A 12422-nucleotide genomic window follows, 5' to 3' on the forward strand; every position below is an offset into this window, starting at 1 on the left:
TCCATTTACCCTTCTGTCCTCCAGGGTGATTGATCATGGTGAGCAGAACCGCATGTCTGTCCAAAGTATGGCCATTGTGTTCGGCCCAACGTTGCTGCGACCGCAGGAAGAGTTCAACATCACCATGCACATGGTCTTTCAGAACCAGATTGTGGAGCTCATACTCAACGAGTTCAATGAGCTCTTCCAAACCAAATGAAATTACCCGATGATACAACCATCAACACAATCTTCTGACATTCCCATCATCTCTCCAGAGAAAGGTTACTGACCGAGTGGATATCAACTGTCCCAATCAATATTTTTTTATTAGAACTAATAAACCGAATGCAATCTGTGTTTTTGGTACTGCTGAAATCAAGAGAACAAAAAGCTGAAGGGATCATCAGCCGATATGATCAAACCGATCTTATAAAGAAAGACAAATTCTGATTTGTCAAGGTTTTATGTTTGAGACGAGACAGTTGTGGGAGTCCACGGTAAGAAAGAAATAACGTACAACAATTGCTTTGAAGATATTAGACAAGCAGAGCACATACTTGTGCTTGTTACAGAATAATATACTGTATATTATTGCTACTCATCCAAAATGGTTCCTGTGGAACAACGACACTTTTCAGTTAGCCAAATTTTTCCTGTGAGATTTTTGTGCGGGTGTTGATTGAACAAGCAAAGGTCCTCTACAAAGATATGGACATTTGCTTGATTTGTAATTTTTCTCTGAACAAAGATCTTGATGATGAGAGACCAATGTGGAGGAAGCACAATGAATCTTATCGCTGAGGAGACTGAGATTTTGAGACGTACATCAACTGTATGACTAACCTTTTTCTTTAATCTTTAAGATCAAACATTGTGACAGTACAATGTACAGAAGTATGAAAATGAATATAATGAACAATAGAACAGTATGCAGTAAAGTAAAATGTGGATGTGCGTTGTGTGTTGAAAACAAAGTGTGTGGATGTAGACTAAAGCTGTACATATTTTACATATGTTGTTTATATAGAAATATGGTTAAAGAAATAATTGGCAATTTCATTTCTTTACAGAGATAAATATTCTGTAAATAAAACACCATATTTAATTTCATGCAAATATGTGCATAGTTGTTACACTGGTAATTACAGAAATCTAGGACATATATCAAGAAATAAGAAAGAAATGTTGTTTTTAGTATTACAAGACTGCATATATACAATAATTATTGTGCAAGCCAGATGAAAAAGATGTACATCAATTTAAGATAGTGAACAGATATTATCACTGGACTATATATCGATGCAATGTGAGAGACAATAAATAAATATGGTGCCTTCATTTTCACTTATCGGTTCCTGTCTTTTTTTATTGTTCACTGAAATATTTTCAATCTTTCAATAACCAGTTTGTGAATTTAAACAAGATTGTGTACATATCTAATTGTCAAAAATGTGTGATTTTTATATATTTTTACGTATACAATATACTACATCTTCCTGCAATACACTATCTTTTAATGCAGTGTTTCTCAACCAGGGGTCCATTGACATAATGCCAGGTGGTCCTTATAAAATATCTGAATATGATTTTTGTATATTTTGCCATTTGACATGTTCCCATAAAAGAAGATAATATATGTATAATATAACTGACTATACGAATATAGGACAAGTCAACTAATGTAATAGTAAATTACACTCGATTGCATTTGTTTGTCACAAAGTCGAACAAATAATGATACCAATTAATGATACCAATGAGCCAATTTTATTTTGGGGTCCTTGATGATGTTTCCAAAGATGACGGATGACGGGGGTCCATTACACAAAAAAGGTTGAGATTCACTGTTTTAATGGACTAAAATGTCTTAAATAGTCTAGTAGTAAAAGTAAATATTACAGGGGAATTCTTACACATAATACATAAAGATAAGTTCCAACTAAATTTTGTTAAATATTTTCTCATTAGGAAATAATTATGAATCTATTTATTTCGGGTTTGGCCCTCAATAATGGAATAGTAGTAGACTAAGGAGGTTTAATTTAGCTTTCTGTCATACTAATGCTAGTTTCACAGACAAGGCTTAAAGGGATAGGTTACCCAGAAATGAAAATTATGTCATTTATTACTCACCCTCATGTCGTTTCACACTCGTAAGACCTACGTTAATCTTCGGAACACAAATTAAGATATTTTTGTTAAAATCCGATGGCTCAGTGAGGCCTCTATTGCCAGCAATGACATTTCCTCTCTCAAGATCTCTCATAACACTTCGGAGTGTTATGATTCTTCTGTGTCGAATCATGATTCAAACTGCTGAAATCACGTGACTTTGGTGCTCTAAACAGCCGATTCGTTACGCTGATCCATTATGCTCCGAAGCTTCATGAAGCAGTGTTTTGAAATCGGCCTTCACTAAATAAGTCGTTATTTAGTTTTTTTGGCGCACTAAAAATATTCTCATCACTTTATAATATTAATATTGAACCACTGTACTCTCATGAACTGATTTAAATATGTTTTTAGTACATTTATGGATCTTGAGAGAGGAAATGTCATTGCTCCCTATGGAGGCCTCACGGAGCCATCGGATTTCAACTAAAATATCTTAATTTGTGTTCTGAAGATTAACAAAGGTCTTATGAGTGTGGAATGACATGAGGGTGAGTAATTAATTTTCATTTCAGAATTTTCATTTTTGGGTGAACTAACCCTTTAAGCTAGTCCCAGACTAAAATGCATGTTTGAGCTGTTTTAACTGAAAGCAGCTTGCAGTGGCATATATATTAAAATATGTGAGTGTCATTGTTTTGTCACAATTACACTCCAGTAATGTTTTGTTTTTAATCTAAGGCACGTTTTAAAAAAGCTATTTAAAAGTACTAATTTAACTATTTAACTACTCCTAGCTTAATCTAAACCCTGTCGGTGAACACCCTGTTGGGTGAACTATCCCTTTAAAAGTCCTAGCTCAAATATTCCTCGTAGTTATAGCGACACCTCCTGGTGTTCGCAGCGAGACACCTGCCCTGACGTATCGCATATGAGTTATTTGATTGGTGCAGCGTCCAGCGTCACAGAAGACGGAACAAACATGGAGGGAAAGACTCAGGACGCGTCCTCAACAGCGCCGAAACATCTCACACCTGCCCAGAAACAGCTCCTCAAAAGACAGCAGGAACTGGAATACTGGAAAAGGCACTCAAAACAAATCCGAAGCCGTAATTTGATCACGGGTCTGACCATCGGAGCCTTTGTGGTGGGCCTATGTATCCTTCACAGTTTCATAACATGACTGCTGAGCCTCAAATGATTTATTTCCATGAGTGGATAAACATCGTTTTGCACATTCAATTAAAAAACTATACAAAATCATACTTTAGTATTTATTTTAGAATACTGGCATACTAGTAGTATTCTTGCAAAATTTTACATGGTATTCTTCGTTACTACAGTAAATCCGTGTTTACTTAGTATTCGCCAACACTAATTAAAAAACAAAACAAATACAGAAAATATCAAATCCTAACCCTGAAGGCTATTCCATGTAAATTTATGGTTTACCTTATAACACTGGTATTTTGGTGGCCCTTTGCTTATCATTTTGACTTTTCATAGGAGTTCCTGTGGACAGTGATGGTTATGATACTATATATCATGTTAATTAATGATTACCATATTTTTTTTGTACCGTGATATTTGCATTGTACTCAAATTTATTTGACACACACACACAAAAAACATTGTATTATCATGGTACCATACAGGAAAAAAAATATAGCAGCACCATAATCCTTCTGTTAAACGTTAATAGCACATTTTCAGATACTCAATTATTAAATGTCTGTTTATTCATTATTAATCTTCTCCAGTTGTGTGACGTAATGGCCTTAACTCCATCTGTCCATCAGTCAGCTACACCATTCTCTCAGTCAGGCAGGAGAGAATCATGGACGAGATTGATGACGAGGCAAAGACCTTCATCATGAAAGGGCCTCGGACGGGGGCCAACTCTTAGTCTCAGTGATGCTGAAGGAGCTGGAGCTTTACGATGTGGGCAAGACGGTGAACGTTTGTCTTGATGTCTGAGACTGTGGATACTTTGCATCCAGTGTAAATGAACATATATTTTTCAGTGGCCACAGTATATGATACAAAGCAAAATGCAAAAGTTTTTTTCAATAAGAAATGATTTAAATACATATTTATTTATTTCAATCATTCATTGTCTTTGCCTTTTCTTCTGTTTAGTTAATGTGACTTAAAAATAAAATAAAAGTTAATCTAGAATTTGACAGGTTTGGTATATTGGCTATTGTTAAAACGTGACAACTAATTGTATTTCTGAGCTGTTCGTTTTATAACATATTCTATTGTATTCCTCTAGATGGCAGTATGGAAGTCACATTAGAAGGAGAAGATGGTAGTGTTTTTTCACAGTATATGCTCACATCTTGATAAGCTTACAGAACACACTGTACCTCTCCAGTCACGTGTCACTCAAGAACAGTACTGATGTATTGCTTATTAGTGATACTGAGGGCAGGATTCCTCAGAGAATTCTGGAGAATATCATAACAAATGTCATACTTAGATTGTCATAATACAAAAATTGTGCATACTGTATTTATAACAGTCCTAAAATCTGCAAAACCCATAGTAGCCCATAGAGCGGTGTTAAATTTATCTTTCTTAATGTTCTTCACTCTGATAATATTCTTACTGGGGATGCTGCTGAAATATTCCAGATTTCATACTGTACATTTAACACCAATTGTGGTGTAATTTTCATTGAATTAACTTAAAATTTCCCTCCTTTTCTTTAAAGAAAATCAAAAATTTGGATTACAGTGAGGCACTTAAAGTGGAAGAGAATGGGGTCAATCCAGAAACGTTAACATACTGTTTTAATAGTATATAGCCACAAGAAGATGTAACATGACTTTTTGTGCAAAGTTAAAGGGTTAGTTCACCCAAAAATTAAAATTCTGTCATTAAATTTTGTGAGACTTTGATTCATTTTCAGAACACAAATAAAGATTTTTTTTAATGAAATCTGAGAGCTGTCTGTCCCTCCATTGACAGCTATGCAATTGAAACTTTGATGCTTCAAAACATTAATAAAGATATCATAAAACTAATCCATATGAATCAAGCGGTTTACTCTAAATTTTCTGAAGAGTTTTCACAATCGCTTTATATGATGAACAGATTAAATTTAGGCTTTTATTCACATATAAACATTCATCAACGCTCACATCAGTTGTGTAATGGAAGCTTAAGCATGTTTGCTTGACATGTGCGAGAACCAATGAGGTTCATTCTCGTGTGTTTTGCAGCACGTTTGAGCTTCCACAAGAGCCAATGAGGTTTGTTCTCATGTGTCAATCAGGTTCGGTTGAGCTTGTGTTTATGTTCGCTAATCAATGTTTATATGTGAGTAAAAGCCTAAATTAAATGCTCATCATAAAAAGTGATTGAGTCTCTTCAGAAAATTTGGTCTAAACCGCTCAATTCATATGGATTAGTTTTACGATCTCTTTATGAACTTTTTGAAGCATCAACGTGGTAGTTGTGTAACTGTCAATGGAGGGATATATATATATATATATATATATATTCTGCTTTTAAATCCTTTGATTTACTTCCATTATAAGTGTCTCACTGTTGATTTATTAGTTTTTTTTGTTTTTAAAGAAAAGGTGGACTAGGCAACAGTTTCATTCAGAAATTTTATTTATAGATGTTTTCCAACAAGATGTTCTTAATATGAAATATGATTAGGCAAAAGTTTTACAGGGGGAGAGGTGGATAGCAGCCCAGCTGCTCACGGAGCAGCAATATGTTCATCCTGATAAGCGTGCACACACAAGTCCGTCTTGTGAGCTTGTGTGTCACGTGGGGCGTTTCAGACCCCAGGCACTAGCTATGCTGTATCTCGCTCAGGGGGTCTGAGATATCTCCTCCACACAAGCTCATCTATAGCTCCATTCTGAACCACATGCATATCTTCTTTATCGTTTTTAGACATGTTATTTTGTTAGAATGCTTATGAAATTCGGTCATTCAGTTCAGTGAAGCTTTCCAGCGAAGCTGTCGCAACAGACAGCCCTCAGTGTTCTGATACTGTTAACATCACAGTCAGATCTTGGTTAACTGTTTGAAAGCAAATAACACATGCTATTATAAATATCAATGAGAATGTCATTATATACTTGCATGTATATAATCAAGCCAAATACATTACATAAAACAACAACAAAAGTTTTGCAGCCCATCCTCAACCTAACCACAGGCTCTTCACCACAATACAAAACTAACATAACAGAACTCCCTGTAAATCCCAACAGAACGTATGTCTCCCTATGCTAATCTTGTACAAAACCACATAAAATAACACTTCATTTCAACATTTATTTATACAGTATGACACAGAGCATGCTGGGAATTAGAAATCTGCTGCAACTCAACTCAACTCAATCATATTAAGTTTAGCTTACTACAATGAAATTTTGATTTCACACAACTTTTTTTTATTAAGTACAATGAACTTTCATTATTATTTGAGTGAAACAAACTCATTTCATTTAATCAATTTCATTGTTCAGTTTTACAGTGTACCCAAAAGAGAAAATTCTGTCCATTTATTCACTGTCATGTTATTCACTTCATTTCCAAAACTGGATGACTTTGTTTTTTCTGTGAAACACAAAAGAACATAATTGTGAACCTGGACCACAAAACCAGTCATAAGTCACACAGGTATATTTGTAGCAATAGCCAACAATACATTGTATGGGTAAAAATGATTGATTTTTCTTTTATGCCAAAAATCATTAGGATATTAAGTAAAGATCATGTTCCATGAAGATATTTTGTAAATTTTCTACCATAAATAAATCAAAAAATAATTTTTGTGAGTGGATATGCATTGCTAAGGACTTCATTTGGACAACTTTAAAGGCCATTTTCTCAATTTCTTTTTTTTCTTTTTTTTTTGCACTCTCGAATTCCAGATTTTCAAATAGTTGTATCTTGGACAAATATTGTCCTGTCCTAACAAACCATACGTCAATGGATCTTTCAGATGATGTATACATCTCAATTAAAAAAAATGTACCCTTATGACTGGTTTTGTGGTCCATGGCAACATTTAAAAGAAAGTCTTTTTTGTTCTATAAACTCTTAAAGGTTCCAAATGGTGGTTTTCACAGTGATGCCATAAGAGAACCTTTTTGAACTGTGAACTGTTCTTAAAAGAATGAAGCATGAAGAACATTTTATTAATCTAAAGAACTTTTTCCACTATAAAAACCTTTTGTCCAATGGAAAGGTTAAAGGTGCTTCATGGAACCATAGATTCCAATAAATAACCTTTATTTTTAAGATATAATGAAGTCAATGGTGTCCAATGTTGTTTGGATACATTTTTTTGGTGATTGAATAATTGATGACTTTTTGAGTGAATTATCCCTATTCTGTTTCCCCTGAGTGTTCAGTGCTCCTGTGTTCAGTGTTGTCTAAATGAACATAAACACTGTTGTCAAGTCACCTGTCGCTGCAGATAAAATCTCCCTGGTGGCCCTCTGGTAGAACAAGACAAGTCAGAGTTAATCCCTAGAGTATTTAAGCCAATAAAAACACACATCCAGTAGGAAACAGATGACCTGTGCTCGAGTGGCTAGACCCTCACGCTTCCCAGTCCATGTCCTTTAATTGGGCATCAGCTAATTGCTAGGAAACTAAAGCATAATAACAAAGACACTGACAGAGATAGACAAATGACTGGTGTGGAAAAGTTTCAGCGATTGCTGCTGTATGTGAACAGGATCATATTAATAGTCACATGATCCCATTTGTCATGTACTATATTGTCAAACAAGTTCACCGTACGTCTTAGCTAGAGCAATACCGATGCGTATCGATGTGTGGCACACATCTGAGTTTACATCAACATGCCGTGAAGAGGTTTTTCATTACACCTGGTGTCTATGTTTATGCAACTCTGATACTGCTCATCAGCTGACCAGCTATTATTAGTTTCTGTTATGTATGGCCTACTTATTGGGGTCATAAACATGTTGAGGGGGGCACGTTCTCCCCAATATTTAGAAAAGGCTGATGGGTTCACGTATTGATTTTTATCATGATTCTTGCATGCACTTCAAATTCATGGAATACTGCAGGATTTAATCATTTTCAGTGATCAGAGAGAATTTGAGAATGACAGTCTGAAGCTTGACCAATCAATCAGAAATAAATTAATCTGTTCGGTTTGTTAAATGGGGAGGTTTGAATACGTGCCTTTTGGATTTTCATTAAGCAGCTGTTTCTTGAATTCAGAGCTGCATGATTTCAAAGATCTGGGTTTCCCTGCACTGAGTTCAACCTACTGAGTTTGTAATGATCTTGCATCAAACAAACCCAAAGTAACTTGTGCAATAGACATGTGGCAAGCAGTTTCAGCATTTATTCCTTAAAACTAACTAGAATCTTTTATAGAATTTTTATTTCTGCTTTTAAGTAATTCATTTGTGACTTGCTAGCATTTATCCTTACAAGTATGTATTCAAATAGTGACTATTCACTAGTACTTATATTGCAGTCACTTTCTCAATAGTTCCATTATGTTACTGGTAATAAATTGCAAAATTTGATCTGTGGTTCAGATATTAACAACTAGAGTGAACTGAAATGATCTGGGGTGAATATATCTGAACTTCAGATCCTCATGGAATTCAATGGCAATTTTTAAAAATGTGCAATTTGTTACCCAGTTAGCGTACTTGACTTAAAGGGATAGTTCACCCAAAAATGAAAATTTGATGTTTATCTGCTTACCCCCAGTGCATCCAAGATTTAGGTGACTTTGTTTCTTCAGTAGAACACAAATGATGATTTTTAACTGCAACCGTTGCCGTCTGTCAGTCAAATAATGCAAGTGAATAGGAACTCTATCAATAAGAGTCGAAAAAACAAAAATACTCATTGAAGTATAAGCGCGAGACATCACTGCCGTTGTCAGAGCGCGATCAGACCTCACTAACCGAATGCTGAACACAGTTGGACATAGTGGTGTTTTAGAGGTAAAAATTGATTTAAATACTGTTCAGTTTCTCACACAAACCGATTGTTTCGTGTCTTTGGATATCAATGTGTCGTCATGAGCCGCAAGGTTGACTGTTCAGTTTCTACTGTTCAGAGAAACTGAACAGTATTTAAATCAATTTTTACCTCTAAAACACCACTATGTCCAACTGCGTTCAGCATTCGGTTAGTGAGGTCTGATCGTGCTCTGACAACGGCAGTGATGTCTCGCGCTTATACTTCAATGAGTATTTTTGTTTTTTGACTCTTATTGATCGAGTTCCCATTCACTCCCATTATTTGACTGACAGACGGCAACGGTTGCAGTTAAAAATCATCATTTGTGTTCTACTGAAGAAACAAAGTCACCTACATCTTGGATGTGCTGGGGGTAAGCAGATAAACATCAAATTTTCATTTTTGGGTGAACTATCCCTTGAAGCTATCAAAGGAAAAGTGTTTATTGAATAAATACTAATTAAACAGATATAGTCATTTTGGCAATAAGAACTAGTATGAACCTAATGAAGGGGATAGTTACTTAAATATAATAAATTAACACAAATATAATTAAATATAATGAATTAACACAAAAATAAAATTTTAAAGAATAAATGTTTAAACGGCTTGCCATAATAGACGACTGTAATCTGTTTAAGACACGAGGGATTGCATTTATGGCAATGTAGCTTGACTGTTAGTGGTCCCTCACAGACTTAATTACTAAGGTGTTTTTCCGCGGGGAGGAGCAACCAGAGGAGCAGAGTAGCGTACTAGACACTTGCACTTGGAAAGCGAAGGCACAACGCGCGCTCCGTGGAGACGCTCGACAGTCACGCCATGATATTCGAATTATTCAAATGACCGAATAATTATACTACTATCATTTGCTTTCGTAATATTTCTACAGAACGTTCGCATTTAATTTATAGTCGCGCTGACTTTTTTCAGAGAACCTTTTGTTATGGTTTGGGGGATATAGTTGAGCTAAATGTAAACGCACAGAGAAATTCAGAATGCACTAGGTTATGCGCTGCAATTCTAATGTTAACTGCAGAGATATCCACAACAATGTCACAGGCTGAGGTTGATATGGCTGGTCTTGGCTTCCCGAAGTTGCCTGCAGGTTTTGACGCGGACTCGTTCTTCCCAGCTCGCCTGCCGCCGAGACGAAGGAGACACTCGGCAAACTCCAGGAGAAATGCCTACAGGTTTAACAAACTCCATACCATGGACGTAGAGCAACAGGAGAGCATCGCACCATTGACGAAAACTCTTTCATGGTCAGCCGACAACATTTTATCGGAAAGTACCAACGAGGAGAAAAAGACGGACTCTTCACCTCCAATGTCACCTGTCTCCAGCTCACCACCTGAGACGCAAGACTCGGACCCGCGACCGACTGATTCCTGGGCCACCGAGGAGCCCAGCGCACAGGAGGCTGATGCCAGCTCGGACTCCGATGATGAAAGCACCCAGAAGAAAGCTGTTTTGTCAAGAGCCCTGTTTGAGAGTAAACGCGAGCAGGAGGAAAAGGATGAGGTTGAGACTAAAGCTGTGGCGACTTCACCTGATGGAAGGTTTCTGAAATTCAACATTGAGATCGGAAGGGGGTCTTTTAAGACCGTCTACAAAGGCTTGGATACGGAGACCACCGTGGAGGTCGCTTGGTGTGAACTGCAGGTAAGGAATCTAAAAGTTTCATGGGGGGTCAAATTTTCTGTCAGTGAGTCGGTTGAGGTTCTCCTCGTGCAAACGAAATTGTCTTATGGCGCCCCTAGCGAAGTTGGGAATATTTTAAAGACGTTTTAAACAAAACACCAATGACTTTTTTTGATATATCTGTAATGTGTAAATCTATAATAATGACAGGATGTACTTAGGCTTTATCGAGTAGGCCTGCTTTGCATTTAGCACACTTGGTAACTAACTTGTACATTTTTTTTTTTGTTAATAAAACGTTGTTTTGATATATAATTCTAACTAAAATACTACTACTACTACTACTTTTAAGACTCCCAACCTTTTTCTTGAACGTCCTTTTAGAGGATGTCTTAATTGTTTTATTAGCAGTACAGCATATTTGTGTATTGGAGCCATCAGGTAAGAACCAGAGCAAGTCTGTATGGTCATAATCTTGTGATGATGAGGCGGTGGTGATGAGCAAGGGTGTAGGCCTCTTTAAAATAAGAATAAGCAGTGATAGCATTTAGATTGTCTTTGTGTTATACAATGACTGCAACCAGCTGATAGGCTCACCCTATGATGAATGGATGAAAGTATTTGTTATCTTTCTATAGTTGTCAGATTCCCTCTGCATCTGTTCTTCACTGGAAATGATAGGGACACTGATGTCAGATGTTACTTTGCAAGGCAGTTGATAGGTTTTATCAGCATGTGACATTACAGTCTAATCAAGGCAGTGGCTTTCTAAAAATTCAGATGTCACTTGATTGACACATTGAAAATGCATAATCTCATCCTAAGAGGCATCTACTCACATGGAAAGTCAGTAGGTTGAGGTCAGGAAAGACTAGCTCAAGGTTGCATTTTTCAGTGGTAAATATAGATGGGTTAACCTATTTTTATTTGCACCTCAGACAGCTAAGGTTGAACTTTCCTCTAGTTTAATACCTTTTTGTGTGGATTGTCAAACAATTTATAATACGGATAGTTCAGGCTCTAAATAAGCTTATTAGTTTATAAGCAGCACAGTGCTTGATACAGTATAAATCATGTGGATCAAATCTGCTGGATGATGTCTGTTATTTTTAACTTTACAAATGGATGTCGATTGAATTGAATGTGGTAGAGTGTCTGATATAGGCCTTAATTTTAGGTATATGTATGTGTTCTGTTAATTATGCTTTCGTCTTGAGTCCAAAACCTAGAATTTTTCATTGATAGCCTCTTTCTATATTAGTCTTTGGTGCATTAGGAACTTTCTTTTTGTGATGCTGAAATCTCCTCTATGTTGTTTTGTCTGATGTCCGCAAGCTTATTTGTAACCTGTAATGGACAATGGACAAGAGAGACCTTCTCTCAGGCTTTCTGATATGCAAGATGTCACATGCTGTGGTTACTAGGCAGATATTAGGTTATGATAGTAGTCAAGTAAATTTTTTTTTTTTTTCAGCAAAAACTTGCATACTAAAACATGCCAAGTGCACACTACAGATGGAAAGGTCACCGATCTGATTCTAAGCCTTTCAAATCTGTTTTTGGCTAAAATCACTCTAGATCTGGGTTCATATGTGGTTCACATTTGGTGGATTGGAGAGTCAGATGGGGTTGTAGATGTCAAGAAAACAAACAATGCAAAAAATAATATGCAATTAACTGTATTTAGGATA

At 36.2% G+C, this 12422-nt stretch overlaps 3 protein-coding genes across 7 annotated transcripts in view; all 3 read left to right on the forward strand.

Annotated features, from left to right (window-relative positions):
- arhgap27l (Rho GTPase activating protein 27, like) overlaps positions 1 to 1326 on the forward strand; it is a 29381-nt gene extending 28055 nt beyond the window's left edge. For all 4 annotated transcript variants that reach the window (XM_048197726.1, XM_048197709.1, XM_048197718.1 and 1 more), the window contains one exon: positions 25 to 1326. In XM_048197726.1, coding sequence (XP_048053683.1) covers positions 25 to 199 — 175 coding nt within the window. In that variant the 3' untranslated portion in view covers positions 200 to 1326. The remainder of the gene's footprint in view (positions 1 to 24) is intronic.
- Positions 1327 to 3007: 1681 nt separating this feature from the next.
- Positions 3008 to 4277, forward strand: LOC125272692 (cytochrome c oxidase assembly factor 3 homolog, mitochondrial). The gene is made up of 2 exons (XM_048197747.1): positions 3008 to 3251; positions 3894 to 4277. Exons 1-2 carry the CDS (start codon positions 3026 to 3028, stop codon positions 3998 to 4000), a joined length of 333 nt encoding a protein of 110 aa, XP_048053704.1. The 5' UTR covers positions 3008 to 3025; the 3' UTR covers positions 4001 to 4277.
- Positions 4278 to 9746: 5469 nt separating this feature from the next.
- The window catches only part of wnk4b (WNK lysine deficient protein kinase 4b), a 72953-nt gene continuing 70277 nt past the window's right edge, over positions 9747 to 12422 (forward strand). For both annotated transcript variants that reach the window (XM_048197757.1, XM_048197767.1), the window contains exon 1: positions 9747 to 10752. In XM_048197757.1, coding sequence (XP_048053714.1) covers positions 10114 to 10752 — 639 coding nt within the window. In that variant the 5' untranslated portion in view covers positions 9747 to 10113. The remainder of the gene's footprint in view (positions 10753 to 12422) is intronic.

The sequence above is a fragment of the Megalobrama amblycephala genome, linkage group LG1 (assembly GCF_018812025.1).
Source record: "Megalobrama amblycephala isolate DHTTF-2021 linkage group LG1, ASM1881202v1, whole genome shotgun sequence".
In the NCBI taxonomy this organism is placed as follows: Eukaryota; Metazoa; Chordata; class Actinopteri; order Cypriniformes; family Xenocyprididae; genus Megalobrama; species Megalobrama amblycephala.

Excerpts from the sequence above, each read along its gene's own strand:
- LOC125272692 (XM_048197747.1), top strand. The coding sequence starts at position 3,026 with ATGAGTTATTTGATTGGTGCAGCGTCCAGCGTCACAGAAGACGGAACA. Across the intron at positions 3,252-3,893 it reads AGCCTTTGTGGTGGGCCTAT|TCAGCTACACCATTCTCTCA; the intron begins GTATCCTTCACA and ends TCTGTCCATCAG.